Source organism: Stenella coeruleoalba (assembly GCF_951394435.1).
Source record: "Stenella coeruleoalba genome assembly, chromosome: 3".
In the NCBI taxonomy this organism is placed as follows: Eukaryota; Metazoa; Chordata; class Mammalia; order Artiodactyla; family Delphinidae; genus Stenella; species Stenella coeruleoalba.
In genome coordinates, this window is record NC_137148.1 from 115143841 (window position 1) to 115159852 (window position 16012).

Below are 16012 nucleotides of genomic sequence, written 5' to 3' on the forward strand. Positions count from 1 at the left end.
GACCTGTTTTCTCTTCCACCAAGTAACAGTGAAACAACACTTACTTATTGAAAGCAGAACTCATTTCAGGACATAGTGGATGCTCAAACATTTGAGAATGAATAAATGGTTAATTGCTAACATAAAAAATAGGGTCTTCTCTATATAGTCTCTTCTAAGCGGACGCCAGAGATTTATTTTAAACTACTAAATAAAATACCAATTAAAAGTTTGACAGTCTTTGGAGAGAAACTAACATGTGCCTAGAAATGACTAGTTGTCCCTGCTTTAGCCTCACTAAAATGCTCACACCATCCCATCAGTCTTTTAACACAACAAAACTAACACTTTCAGAATGCCTTCTTTTGCCACCTTTAATTGGTTCATCCTCACCTTGATGCCTGCCCCCCACCTTACCTATGATGCAGGTAGGAGGTCGATGGGGCTGCTTTTTATAAAGAGCTTGCAGAATACCAAACTAAGGCAGGATTCTGTTACTGTTGAAAGAGGCTAGACAAAGTTACTAGAAATTGGTTTTGTGCAACTGACCTCAGGGTTAGATGCCATTACCAGATGGGACAAGTACCAATATCTGAACATGCTGAGACATTAAAGCAGTCTCTATCCTAGAGGATACAGTAACTCAAGATGTCCCAATATTTTACAGAAAGTAAAGTTTACAGAAGGTTCATTTTATCCTCAAAGCACTAGGATTGCTGTCCTCCAAAACAAAAATGTATATATCTGGTGGAGTATTTTTTCTACAATTACAGGAATTTACTTTGTCATAAAAAGAAAACTAAAAACAAACAAATCGACCTAGTGGAATATTCCACCAGGGAGCAGCAGAAGCTGGAAAATTTCTCTAGCATTCTCACATCAGTGCAAAGCCAGGAGATATCAATCACAACCAACATTAGGGACTTACTAACAACCAGTGTTCTACACAGGACTGTATAAATGAGAAAGTCCACTTCTTATCTTTTCTGGCCACTACGCAAGTACTTTTCAAATAAAAGAAAAGCCACAGCCTTCCTGTTAATCTTCTTTCTAATACACAAATGAGCTTCTGGGGAAGGATTTAAAACTTAAGTTTTTTCCCTCACCAATGACGCTCATTAAAAACAAACATGTTCAGTACCCAAATTCTTCCTAGGGTAGATTTGCAAACAGCATGCCTCTTCCCTTTTATCTTTGCTCCTCGGTCTCCACAGATCTGCTCCCTCTAGTAAATTGCAGATCTCCCTGGACAAGAATCCTCCTTTCAGAAGAGAATAGATGTTTCTATTCAGCAAAAGAAATACTAATCAAAGAGCAAGGCAGTGTGGTACAATAGTTAGGATCAGAGGCTCTGGAATCAGGAAAGTGGGAACAGAATCTAGCACTGCCCCGTACTAGACTGTGGTATTAGGCAAGCTACTTAATCTCTCTGTATTTCAAATTTCTTCATCCATGAAATAGCAGTAATAGCTTTTCTCACAGAGCTGTTGTGAGGAGCCAAAATGTATGCTATTCAACCCATCTTCAGAAAACTAGTTTCATTATTTGATTAACCCTGTCTTTCCCGAGGAGCCTTCTTTCTTAAGTAGAGTCATAAAGGCCAGAAGATGCCAGAGAATGGGATAGCCAAATAGGAAGAAAACTTTTTTCTTCTTCAGTAAAAAGCTAAAAATATTCAGAGGTATTAATGAATTAATGTTTGGGGATCAGTACATTTTCAGTACTTGCACCCTAAAGTTTATTTACACTGAAAGGCAAACTGGTGTTGGGACTGTCAAACTCTGTCAAGCCGACTTTACCAACAAGGCACATATATGCAAATACTCTGCACTATTTCAATACCCCAACAGCTCACCAACCATCGACCAACACAAAGCTTTTTTTTTTTTTTTTTTTTTTGCGTTACGTGGGCCTCTCACTGTTGTGGCCTCTCCCATTGCGGAGCACGGGCTCCGGACGCGCAGGCTCAGCGGCCATGGCTCACGGGCCCAGCCGCTCCGCGGCATGTGGGATCTTCCCGGACCGGGGCACGAACCCGTGTCCCCTGCATCGGCAGGCGGACTCTCAACCACTGCGCCACCAGGGAAGCCCAACACAAAGCTTTTGAATCTAATTTTAGGCTAACTGGCTTTTAATCAAGAATGAATTTCAATGACCATTTCAAAGTCTCAGTTCAGTTACAGCTCCACTACATCAGCGTATCAAAGATACTGTATCAACCAAATAATACCAATGCCCACAGTTACATTCTTTGAAACACTTGACTTGCCTAGGAAATCTGCTCAAGTAGTTAAACAATCTCTCCGTTTTTGACAATGCCCAATGCCTCATTCAAGACCCAAATCATTTGCTTACACTACATCTCCTTCAACATGTACCAGGTTATTCTGGGGCCAGAAATGGTTCATAGTATCACTCCAAAGTTGTGTGTCAGACCATTCTCATGGTATTACACACTGCTCCCCTAAATGTATAAATGTCCAACCTACAGCAGATGTTTGATGAAGCTTGTAAGCTGACTGGTTAATAGTAAAAAATACATTTGTGGGCTTTGTTTTTCATATACTTAGATGTGAGTTCGGGGGAAAATCTAATTTACAAGGCCACAGACATGGCAAGAAAAAGACAATCTTTTGTTTTGACTAGGATCATTCTTCTAAAGGAGACCTTAAAGGATAAAACAAAAATGTGGAAACAGAACAGTACAGGACCAGTACTCCCCAAGTTATCTGCATGACAAGAAGTTGTTGTCAGGCACCTGAAAATGTCAAGTCCTCTGAACTGGGTAGAAAAGATGGTGATGAGTAAAGACAAAGTATACACTGGATGAAAGCTACATGTCTAAAAATTGGTGTTAAAAAAGATATAAAACAACTTGGAGGTTAAAAAAAAGGACAAAGCGAACATGTAAATACTTATAAGACACCTATTACATACAAATTAAGGAGATAAAAGAGAGACGGCTGGATTAAAGCACAGAAAGCTTGATCAATCTATCAACGTACAAGAATCAAGTGTTTTTATCTTTGTATCCACAAGAATAATAATGAAATTATGGCTCTTAATCAAACTCAGTTATGTTTAGAAGTGAGAAAAAGAGCAATCATTGTTTATCTCAATTCACTTACATTCAAAGAAAAAGATACCTGTTCAGAAAAAGAAAAAAAAAAGAGGAAATTTTCATTCCTGATAGGCAGTAAGCTAGGGTTCAAAGTATGTCCAGTGGCATAAGAGAAAGCTGTTATCAGAGGGAACTTCATCATGCTCTCTGAGGACAGCTGCCCCAAAGAGAAATCTCATAATTTCCAACTTGCTGGAAAGAAGAATCTTGAACCCCCTCTAAATCCTTTCTCCCCCGCCACTAAAAGAGCAGGCTGCTGAAGAATTAAGAGACACCTATCGAATGTATTCTAGAAGAAGGTTCTATTCTGAGATCCCTGGAGAACAGGCTGGACTCAGAAAAAATTTCTGCTGCCCAAGTTCTCAGAGGGACAGTTCCAGCAGTAGGTCTAGGGAAAAGAGGCAGATTTCTCCTTCTCTTTAAATAGGATCTAAAACCATTTAGCCCTGCTACAAAACCCACATTTAAAGTTTTCTCACAACCAAACATGTTCTGAAAGGTTTGCCACACTGAGCACACCCTCAACCCCAAGCTCAAAGAAAAAGGGCCCTCTGCTAAAGGGGTCCAACTGGTGTGTGTGGGGGGGGACACTGGAGACCTACATTACATTCTGCCTTAAACGGTACTCTAATTAGGTACTCTTGCTTACCTAGGAATGTGTCCAGAGCAAGCCTTCCTTTCCTGGAAGGATAAGTGTATCTGCTGTTACAATGAGAAGTCTGTCAAGAGTTGAAATTCAAAGAAAGTAATTGTTCATTAGGTTCACAGTGCACAGAACACCATGCCAGAATACAGAGGCAGTTAGGACTAGATCCGAGTTAAGGCAGGCAGCCTATGACACTTGGAATGGACTGAGGAACACCACCACACCCTACTCTTATCTCCTCCTCTTCCCTTTACTACCTCTTTCTTGCTCTCTTCTCATGGCTCAGACCTGTTGGTGGCATCTGTATTTTGACCCCTTAGTGAGAAGCCACCAAGACCTCTGTAGTTATTTGTTCTACACTCATCTCTTCTCAGGAAATTAAAAATATTCTAATTCCTGACTTTTCTCTAGCGGGGTCTTTTACCTGTGTGTTAACAATCAGAGACAGGAGAGGCAGGGGAAGCCAGAACACAGGATGAAAAAAGCCTTTTAAGAGCCTGAATATTCTTGTATTAGTATGAAAAACTACCAAGTATCACTCTAGTTACAGCCGGCTCTTTAAGGATATGGAGAACAAAAGTAAAAATAAAAGTACCCGAAATTCATTGCTTTGAGAACTTCCAAGTGTTCTACTAATCAACAATTTTCACTTGGGAAAGGTACCCAAACACATTTTAGATACTTTAATTTATTCGAACCATATAAACAATCTGTATTATTTGTCTTTAAAAAACCTATTCAACGATTTCATAAAATTACTAACTTCTAATTCAATATAATGTAAGGAATTTTGTGGAGATTTTGGTCTTTGTCCCCGGCCTTTAGCAAAGCTCTTAAATCCCTCAGAATTTCCTGAGATGGGAGTTTATGTTATTCATATGGAGTGCCAATGAAGTGACTTAGGGTGGGGCCCCTAGGCAGACTTAGGATGGAGCTGGTCACCAGAAAGACCAAGTTTTCTGAGGGCTGAACTTTCTGCTCTATCCACAGACCTATGGGAAGGGGAAGCTGTAGAGTAAGCTCTATAAAAAAACCTCTTGAACAAGATTTAATGAACTTCTGGGTTGGCAAACCCAGGTGGCATACCCCAGTTTCACAAGGACAGAAGCTTCTGCACTCAGACCCTTCCAGACCTTGCCCCATGTACCACTTCATCTGGCGGTTCGTCTATACCCTTTATAATATCCTTTGTAATAAACCGGTTAACATAAATAGTTTCCCTGAGATCTTTGGGCCATTCTAACAAATTACTGAACCCAAGGAGGGAGTCATAGGAACCCCCAAATTATAGCCTGTCTGAGAAGTAGGGTAGGGTAGGACTTGCTTTGGCATCACAAGTGTGGGCAGTCTTGTGGGACTGACCCCGTTACCTAGTGGGATCCAACACTAACTCTGGGTAGTGTCAGAATCTAATTCAACTGTAGGAACGCTCAGTTGGTGTAGAGTGAGAATTGGAGAACTGCCTGGTGTGGGGAAAAAAACCACACATCTAGGATCAGAACTCCTCAGAGTAGAGGAAAAAGATAGTCCCCCCACCAGTTATATTTGGGGGCAGGAAAGACAGTCATGTAAAGCCAGGTAATTTATTTCCTTCAAAGTCAAGATATCTACAAGTTGTTTTTAACAAAAGCTTTAAAAATGCCCAAAGACTCAAATGAAGCTTAGAAACTGTGCTGATCTTCAAACATGGGTTATCTGACCGAGCCCTCATTATATGTAAAATAAGATTCCCTGCCGAAGATAAGTGAAAAAATATTCTAATACCCACAGACACAATTTAGCCCAAATGAACCTTGTCTGTTCCTTGGTTACATTCACCACTGTCCTTGGTAATAACAGGCTCTGGTTATGATTTTATTACCTGAAAACTATAAAGCTTCCAACACAATTTCTGTGGCTACCTTTTGCTGGCTCAGAAAACATTAGGAAAAAACAACCTAAATTTCCCATCTGCCTTTCTCCTACATATCTTCACCTGGTTTAGTTCCTTATTCAAAATACCCACAACCATGGTTTCCATCCACATTGTCCTAGTTCCAGTTGACTTATGTACACATTTATCCTCATTAAGCCAACTACAGAGAAGACGCCAAGAGCAATCGTCAACCGGGAAGAGCTATCATTAACTTTAAGTGGGACTTACATATAGGAAAAGAATTAGCTGGTTATTTTACTAGCATAAACAGAAACCAACATTCTACCAGGCTTATATGAAGCTAAATATGTATGTTCCACCCAACTTAAATTCAAGTTATACGTGTAACACACTTTTTAACTCAGAAAATTAAGTATGACAAAAAGACTACAAAAAGACTCCTAGCAAGTTCCCCATTTTAGTCATTTTGGCCCCTGTAAGTGGTCTTCCATAGCATAAAACAGTCTGTTATAGCTGTAGTGTAGTCTTGCATTTTTTTTTAAACATAAAATATATCCATTGGGCAGTACAGCACATTGGTTCAAATCCTGGGCATCTGCTACATTCCAGAAAGTAAGATATTTAACCTCACAGCCTTAGTCTGCCTTTCCCACCAAATGGTGGCAATACTTTTTGTGAGGGTTAAATGAAATAATGTATTGCTTAACACAATGTCTATAACATGCCAAGTGTGCAATAAATTATTGTGCTTAGAAACTTCACTCTGTTCAGATGTACTTAATCAGTGAGTCCATTTTACAGGTGGTTTCCCTTTAAAGCTACATTACCTTGGGGGTCATATACCAAGATAATCACATATTGACTATCTCAATTTCAACATTACTCTTATCCCAGCATACCTTAAGAGCCAGGGTTAAGAACAAACCAATCTGTGATTCTCATGCCCAGAATTGCTGGGGGGGGTATGTGTGTGTGTTGGGGGGTGGGGGGTGGAGAAGAAATCTTCATTTCCAAAGCCATTCTACTCATCTGCCACTAAGTGCTATCTAGTGTTAATAACCATGCTTGAACACAACCTGTTTTCTCCTGAAACCCACAACTTGCCCCTTAAACACCAGTACAGATAGGTTTATTGTGCTATCCAGTTTGTGCTTAAAGTCCATCACGCTTCTCCTATTAGTATTTTACCATTAGGCAAAGAAGGAAAAACATTTCTCACTGTACACTATTATAATCTAATGAGTCTGACTAACACAACTCAACCATGATAATACAGTCTTGCTATTCTCAAAAAGAAACTGGTATATACCAAGAACCATTTGAGTTAAACAGAAGAAACGTGTGACTCCCTTCCTGATACCTATAGATGGCCAAGATTTTACATTTTCATGGGATCAAGATGTAACCAAATCCTGAATAAAAGCAAAGTAAGTAAAGCAGGACACGATTATGAACCACACTGTTTAGAGGACAGTTTAATCTTGTATAAAAACTACTACTTAGAAAAAAAGTTCTGCAAAGAGAACCTCATTTTTAGCATGCTTTAAACTTTACTGGACTTTGCTAATCAAAGGACTAAAGTCTTTAAAAGCTTTAAAGAGGATCTTAAAAGTTTCAAGTGGTTAGGTAACATAGATAGGAACAAATTTAAGAATGAGCTTCCTTCATCAAGCAGTAAAGGGAATGCTGTTATTAAGCACTGTTATCTTCAGTGTCACTTCACTTGGACAAGAAGCAAATTATAGTTTGAATTCATATTTTAGACTTCCTCAGAGTATGTAATGTATTCAAGTTCTAATGTGTGAACCTGCCTTCAAGTTAAAGTAACAAGAGGGACTTCCCTGGTGGTGCAGTGGTTAAGATTCCACGCTCCCAATACAGGGGGCTGGGGTTCAATCCCTGATCAGGGAACTAGATCCCACATGCATGCCACAACTAAGGAGCCCACATGCCGCAACTAAGACTGAGCGCAACCAAATAAACGAAAAAAAAAGTTAAAGTAATAAGAGAACAAACCCAAGGGGTACATCCAGCTTTAAACAACAGTAACAACAGCAAACTGTAAAAGCCATACTCAAGTGAAGGATTCAAGTAACATAACAGCAGGTGCTAGTGAAACAAAAGAACCCGGCTAATTCCTGGTAGTGCATCATAATGGGTCATGACCTATATTGCTCCTCCTGTACAGTATTCTCACACTTGGGGAATAATTATTCATTCTACCATGTAGCAGAGAATCATCTGTGTTCAAATTCTGGTTAAGATTATTATCTAGGTCTGAATGTCGTATTAAATTCAAAGAAAAACAAACCTACTGAATGAAAAATAAGCTGCTATCTTCAATTCATATCTTAGAAAGTGAGCAAAAGCCCCAGTAACTGAAGAGGACTAAACTTTCAGAAGTTTCACCCCAAACAGAACTGTCACTAATTACTAGGAACAAAACACAATGGCAGAGACTTCCCTGGTGGCACAGTGGTTAAGAATCCGCCTGCCACTGCAGGGGACACGGGTTCAAGCGCTGGTCCGGGAAGATCCCACATGCCACAGAGCAACTAAGCCTGTGCACCACAGCTACTGAGCCTGCGCTCTAGAGCCCGAGAGCCACAACTACAGAGCCTGCGTGCTGCAACTACTGAAGTCCGCGCGCCTAGAGCCCGTGCTCCGCAACAAGAGAAGCCACTGCAGTGAGAAGCCTGTGCACCACAATGAAGAGTAGCCCCCGCTCGCCACAACTAAAGAAAAGCCCACATGCAGTAACAAAGACCCAATGCAGCCAAAGATAAATAAATAAAAAATAAATAAATTTATAAACAATGACAAAACTGTTAGCCCTGGGCCTTCAATGGAACTAAGCATACCTTATTTCATAAAGCAGTAACAACTACGAATTTGATGAATCCTATCCTTGCAAATCTACCAAGCAAGGACAAAACCTGTGCTGGAAACCAGAATGTCCAATTCCTGTACTGAAAATAACTTTTAACATGGCCCAGGACAAGCCACTCTGCTCTTCTAAGAATGCTGAAGACGTACAAATATGTCATGTTCCAAACACTTTTTCCCCCTACTTCCTGTAAGTAAAGAGTTTCTATGACTGGGAAATAGAACAAAATAAAGTAATATAGTGAGAGAACAGATATACCTCTGACGTACCTTCCCCCAAAGAACAACTTTTTTTTAATTAAAAAAAGAACATATAAAGTCAGTTTTAACCTAGTCTCCCCTTCCCAAAAGGGACACACCTAATAGTTTCTTACCCAAATTTACAAAAAACCCTCAAAGCCCGCTTAATCCAGTTCTGAATTTCAACAAGCATTAATACTAATACATCAGCACCTCTACCCCAAGAGTTCCAGAGAGAGGCCAAAAGGGACCCTGTTGGTAGAGTTCACATGAACGGCCCCATAACTGGGATTTCTCCTGTATATACAGATACACACCTGTCAACCAAAACCTCCCCCACTCCCCGACCCCGCACACATTTTCAGTTTAGAGGTGGTTCCTGTAACAGCTAACACCAGGAAGCTACGGAGTAATTAAAGGACTTGGAGGAAGTCATACTGGGAGAGTTGTAAGACCCAGAGAAATCAGAGGAAGTCAGAAAGAGGTTGTCCCTGACAACCCCTCCTTCCCGCCCCATCCAAACTTCACCCACCCGGGTCTCAGAAGCCCGGGAGGGGGAGGCCATTTTAATGAAGCTTGGCTGAGAAAAGTGAAGGAAGGAGAAGAGAGGAAATCAGGGAAGGCGTTCGGAAAGCAAGGCTTGGCCCTTTCCCCCAGCGGCACCCGAGTTGGGTGGCAGCACCTGGAGCTCAAAACGGGAGGTTCTGGATTCAAGCGCCTGAAAGGGGTACAAAAGTAGCAGTAGCCTACCACGAGGGGGTCGAGGGGCCCGAGCCCCGGGAGCGGGACCCCTTAGCCCTAACAGGGTAAGGGGCCCCTTCTCGGACCAACCGCGCAGACCCTCGCCCCTAAGACTAGGGCTACTACCCAGAGGTCCAGAAGGCGGGAGTTGGCTAGTGCCCGGTTCTCCTCATCCGGCCATGCGGCGCGGGGGCGGCCATCCTGAGGGGTCCGGAAACCAAGAGGGCATGGGGGGGCCCAGACGCGGCGCTCACCCGCGGGCCGCCTCCAAGCTCTTAATGAGCTTTTTGATCTTCCATATCTCCACGTTCCTGTCGGCAGCACTGGGGTCGTCCGCCATCTTCTCGCCTCCTCCTCCCTAGAGCGGCCCGGCGGGGCCCGGAGACACCAAGACCACAGAGTTAGCGCCGCCGCTGGGGCAGAGCGGCCCCCTTCCTCGCCACCCCCGACAGTCCCTCCTCTTCCCGCCCCGCGCGGCCCGCCGCGGTGGTCACTGGCATTTCCCTTCCCCTGGTTTACCTAAGGGCCCAGTCCTGGGCGGCAGCGGCTGCTCCTCCCCGGCGGCGGCTCCGCGGCGGCGGCTCTGACGTAGGACACCGGCTCCCTCTTTCCAGGCAGCTGCATGTGTTGCAATCCGCTCACATGGGGCCTGTGACATCACTTCCTCCGCCAGGGGCTGAGTGGAAGTCGGCAGGCGGAAGGGAGGGGGCCGGTGAGGAAGAGAGGAAGCTCTGCGCGCGCCGCGACTTTCCATTGGCTCTCTGGGCCGTGGCCTAGAATGAGCCCGCCGATTGGCCGCAGCTGGGGCCGCGCTGCCTTGTGAGGTAGAAGCCGGGGGCGGGGGAAGTACCTCCTTCCTTCCGGTCCGGAGAGCCGAGAGCAGGAAGCGGGCGGAAGCAGGTGGCTCTCGCGAGGATTTACTCGGAGCCCCGCCTGGCTCAAACGGGGGTGTTTCTTAAAGGGCAAGGCGCGTGGGTCGTAGTGTTTTCTGTCCCACCTTCTTGAATAGAATGGACATCTGAGGGTCTGCGATGCGCCTTTACGCTCGAGCCGGGACGCGCGGTTTGCTGCTTCATAGCTAACGAAGCGCTCGGGCCTGCGTGCGTCACGGCTGCGCGGACTAGTGTTCAGACGCTCGGCCAGGGTGTACCGGATTAGGAAACTTCTCCTGGGTAGTCCGGCACCCCGACACCCGCAGGGGCAAAAGAGGCACGTCCCTTCCCGCCCCAGGGCTGAGGGGTTCTCTTTGGACCTGGAACTTTATGGGGGTGTGTGTGTGTGTGGAGAAAGCAGGGGCTGCCTGAGGTTGGAACCCTGAGGTATCTGATGCCGTGAATGGTTTGGTCTGAGCTGTTGAGAGTGGAGGTGGGGAGAGTGTTGAAGCAACGTGGGCAGTTGTCTTTTTGAGTTAGGAGTTGTAGTTGGCTACTTTATGTCTCCACCTCAGCTGGAGTCATTCAAATATTTGGGCTTAAACTATGTGCCAGACCCGGTTTTCATGAGGAGAACCAAACGAATCACAGTGCCTACCTTCGTGGAACTCTTAGTTTAGTTGGATTTATAGCCGTTTGTGAAAGAAAATAATTGCACAAATACATAAGTACTTCAAAATGGTGTGAGAGTGCAATGAATGAGGAGTGAGTGAAAACTCTAGAGTGAGACCCAAAGGGTGAACAGGAGTTTGTCAGGAGGGAGCAAAACACATTTGAGGAACTGCAAAAGCTGGTGTGCTCGAGCAAGGTCAGTAATTTATGTGAGAGATAATTGTAGCTTAGAATAGGGTGATGACAGTGCACATAGAAGTGAATGATATTTGAAGGTTAGAATGGATAGGACTGGATGATGGGTTGGATGAGGAGGAAGGGCAAGAATGATGGCCAGAGTACTGAAATGGTTTCCTTTACTGAGATGGGCAAAATGAGGAGCAGGTTGAGGGAGATTATTGAAAGTTTCATCTTGTGCTTATTAAATTTGAGATTGCTTATGAGACATGCCAGTGGTGCTCTCAGGCGGTTGCATTTGTGTGAGCTTTGAATCCTTTTTGCATGTTATTTCAATTTTGTCCACACTTTGCAAATGGGGCTTTTACCCCCATTTCATACATTGGGAGACTCAGGCAAAGAAAGGTAAAAGGGAGTTGCTCAGGTTGGGGACATGGGGGGCAAGTCTTCTTTCCCCCAGCAAATGAATTCCCAGAGTGGAATCTCTTCTTTAGGTTCCATTTTGTAATTTTCAGCATATGTTAACTCATAATATTTATTGTACTTCTACTGGGTGCCATTCACTGTGCCTAGTAATGGGCCTTCTTAAATAGTCATAAGCACTGCTTACTGACTGGTTGTCTACCATGTCCTTTGATTTTCCCTACTTCACTCCCTTTGCCCCAATTCCTACTTTTTATGCTAGGTTGCCTTGATTTTCTTTTCCTGCTCATTTTTTGTTTATAGTGTTGCTTCAGGTCCGTGTGTGATGGCTTTACAGGCTTTCTAGACTAGCTCACAGGCTTTTCTTTGTGATTCATGCTGAAGTAAGCGTGGTGACATCCCAGATGGAATTGCTGTTTGTTAACCTTTGAATCCTTGAAATTTGGTGATTACCAAGATATGCAACTTGTTTCTTTTTTTTTTTTTAATTTTTATTGGAGTATAGTTGACTTACAATGTTGTGTTAGTTTCTGCTGACAGCAAAGTGAATCAGTTATACATATACATATATCTATTCTTTTGTAGATTCTATTCCCTTATAGGTCATTATAGAGTATTGAGTAGAGTTCCCTGTGCTATACAGTAGGTTCTTATTAGTTATCTATGTTATATATAGTAGTGTGTATATGTCATTCCCAGTCTCCCAATTTATCTCTTTCCTCCCCTTTCCCCCTTGGTAACCATAAGTTTGTTTTCTATACCTGTGATTCTATTTCTGTTTTGTAAATAGGTTCATTTGTACCATTTTTTTTTAGATTCCACATATAAGTGATATCATATGATATTTGTTTTTCTCTCTATGACTTACTTCACTAAGTATGGCAATCTCTAGGTCCATCGCATGTGTCTGTAAACCGCATTATTTTGTTCTTTTTTTATGGCTGAGTAATATTCCTGCAATTTCTTTCTTAGAATATTCTAAATCCAGGCAGTTGAACTGTAGCCCTAAAAGCTTACTTGCCTAGTTGCTGCAAATTCACCATCTCTGCACTTAGAGTTGGAAATCAGTGTGTTAGAGACAAAAGCTGGCATGGATCTCTAGCAGAAGTGATTTGGGAGCAATAGAACAGGGATGCTATTTCCTTTGGCAAGGAGGAGGCCATGACCATTCAGTGTTCAGGAGGAACCTCCTGTAATATAACGGTGATAAAGATTTTTTTCAAAATGTAGAATATATAACCTCTCTAGGCACAGGTTGTCCTCTGAAAAATGAAGGATTTGTTCTTGATGACCTCAGAACTTTTCCCCCAGCTCTAACATTAGGTAATAATTTTAAATATGGGGTATAGGTGACATTCCTAGTAAATAGGTGGGGATTCGGGGGAAAGGAAAGGGATGGATTGTTTCGATGTTGAAAACACCTGTAGCAGCTTGAGAACAAAGTGCTGTTAGGTACAGAATGAAATAATTGGTTGCTAATGTGGAGGCCAGTTTAGGAGTAATCAAGGTGGAGAAGGCGGCAAGGGATGGTTGTGGAAAGGTTTGCTAAGGCAAACCCATGGCTCTTCTGGAAGTCAATGGCGTTGTTAAGGAAAAGTCTGGAGCTAGGAAGTCTTAGGGTTGAGCCTTCACTCTCCTCCTTACCTTGAACAAGTCACTTCTTAAATCTTGCAGAATCTCAGTTTTCTTGTCTGTAAAATGGGGATCCCATCTATTTTGTTGGGACTATTGTTGGATTGAATAATTTGTGTGAAGTTCCTAGTACCATTTACAGCAAGCATGTGTCACCAGTGAATTTTAGTTCTCTTTTTAGTTCTTCCTAATTTGTTCTGTCCTCTTCTGCTGTTTTCTATACTCTTTCTGTTGAGGATCTGTGACACTACTCACTTCATCATTCTCTAGCAGAAAGTAAGCTTGAAAAACTAAAGGAAGAACAGATCCAAAGTACAATTCTTAGGGATTTTTTCCTTCTGGTGGAAAGAGGGGACCAGTAAAATAAGTCTGTGGGATATTTTCTGCTGCTTCCATGGCTGGTGTGTTAATGATTGTTAGAAATTCAGAACTTTTCAGAGTTAGAGTTTAAAATATTGGGTATTTATAACCCTAACTATATTAGTAGAATGGATGACGTTTTCCTAGGTATCTTAGTAACTGCGTGTGTTTTCCCTGCCCCGTCCATCCATCAAAGAGTTACATATAGTATGTTGTTCAAAAAGAAAAAAAAAATGTTTCTGTGCCTAGAAAAATAAAAAATAGTTTGAAAAATCTCTGGATTAGACTATCTCTAAAGTGCTTACAGGTTCATGAAGTAGAGCTCTATAAATAAAGGAATGTGTAGTCTGCCCTCAATTCTTGGCTGTACTTAAGCATAGTGAATTTAAGGAATGCAGTTCTGTAGATTCCATCTTTAAGTAAATAAAAAAATCTTACATAAGTAAAAGTCTATGAAGAAGACCTACATGGTACAATATAAAACTCAAAGGATTGAAGATTTGTGTATATTGACATAAGGCACAGTTGCTTAATTGTGGAGTGCAGATGTGTGTGAAAGTGACTTGAAATGGGCCAGTGTAAGGTATCATTTCCTCCCCTGTGGACACCTAGTGGTGAAATGTAACCTTTCAGTGGGAAGGGGGACTACAACTAAGGAATGACAGCAGTTTCCTCTCTAGATAACCAAACATCTTTACACTAATTTGTAGTCTTGTTAAATTAAGCAGATATGGACCATTAAATGCTTTACCTTATAATGATTTCCAACTTTATGCACATAGAGAACTTTTTTTCTCATTCTTTCAACTCTAGAAAAATTTATTTTTCTTTTTTTAGAATCCTTGTTCTAGGGAGTACTCGCTAGAGCTGGAGTAGGTCTTCCCATAACATGAAAGAATAATTAGAGTGAGATTGAGCCATGCCATTGGACCACCTGGGGAGGAGGTAAGTGCTTAATGTTTCCTGTGCTGCCTGTCTTGACTCAGTAGACATCCTTGTAGAATAGCTAGACAGATGCTAATCTTTTAGTTCAATTCCGTAAATATTTATCGTGTACTAGTTTTCTGTCTAGCAGAGTGCTGGGGTAAGTGCTGAACACTCTTTTTAGATGTAGTGCAGTCATTAAATTTTTGGTCTTTTTTTAGGGGAAAAAAGATATAGGAATGTTAAACAAATAGATAATAATATAAAAGGAGAAGTAGCTGTTTATAGGACTGAGGCAGAAATGAACAAATTGAGCCTGAAACACTTTGCTATATCAGTAAGAAAGGAAAGGAACGAAGACTACTGGGGTCTTTTTTTTTTTTTTTAAAGTACTTTTAATACCCTGATAGACTTTTGGTTTTTTACTGAGGTATAATTGACGTATAACATCATATTAGTTTCAGCTATACAACATGATTCGATATTTGTATATATTGTGAAGTGATCACAATAAGTCTAGTTAACGTCTATCACCATATATAGTTAAATAATTTTTTTCTTGTGGTGAGAACTTTTAAGATTTACTCTCTTAGCACCTTGCAAATATGCAATACAGTATAATTAACTACAGTCACCATATTATACATTACATCCCCAAGACTGATTTATTTTATAACTGGAAGTCTATCTTTTTGACCCTCTTCACCCATTTCACTTAGCCCCCTATCACTCCCACCCCACCCCCAACCCCACCTCTGGCAACCACCTATCTGTTCTCTGTATACATGAGCTTGTTTTTTTTAAGACTCCATATATAAGTGAGATCATACAGTATTTGTCTTTCTCTGTCTGACTTATTTCACTTAGCATAATGCCCTCAAATTCCATCCATGTCATCACAAGCAGCACGAATTCATTTTTTTTAATGGCTGAATAGTATTCCATTGTATATATACACCACGTCTTCTTTATCCATTCATTCATCAATGGATACTTAGGTTGTTTCCATATCTTGGCTACTGTAAATAATGCTGCAGTGAACATGGAGGTGCATACATCTTTTCAAATTTCTGTTTTTGTTTTCTTTGGATAAATATCCAGAAGTAGAATTTCTGGATCCTGTGGTAGTTCTATTTTTAATTTTTTGAGGAACCTTCATACTCTTTTCCATAGTAGCTGCACCAGTTTACATTTCCAGTCATAGTAAACAAGTGTTCCCTTTTCTCCACATCTATGCCAACACTTGTTATTTCTTGTCTTTTTGATACTAGCCATTCTACAGGTGTGGGGTGATACCTCACTGTGGTTTTGATTTACATTTCCCTGATGATTAGTGATGCTTAGCACCTCTTCATGTACCTTTTGGCCATCTGTGTCTTTGGAAAAATGTCTATTCATGTCTTCTGCCCATTTTTTGATTATTTTTTTGCTATTGGGTTGTATGAGTTCTTTATATATTTTGG

At 41.7% G+C, this 16012-nt stretch overlaps 1 protein-coding gene across 1 annotated transcript in view; it reads right to left on the reverse strand.

The window, feature by feature from the left end:
- The window catches only part of ETF1 (eukaryotic translation termination factor 1), a 28227-nt gene extending 18063 nt beyond the window's left edge, over positions 1–10164 (reverse strand). Inside the window, exons 1-2 of the mRNA XM_079915701.1 lie at positions 10009–10164; positions 9744–9847 (exon numbers count right to left, since the gene is read on the reverse strand). Coding sequence (XP_079771827.1) covers positions 9744–9829 — 86 coding nt within the window. The 5' untranslated portion in view covers positions 9830–9847; positions 10009–10164. The remainder of the gene's footprint in view (positions 1–9743; positions 9848–10008) is intronic.
- Positions 10165–16012: the final 5848 nt, after the last annotated feature.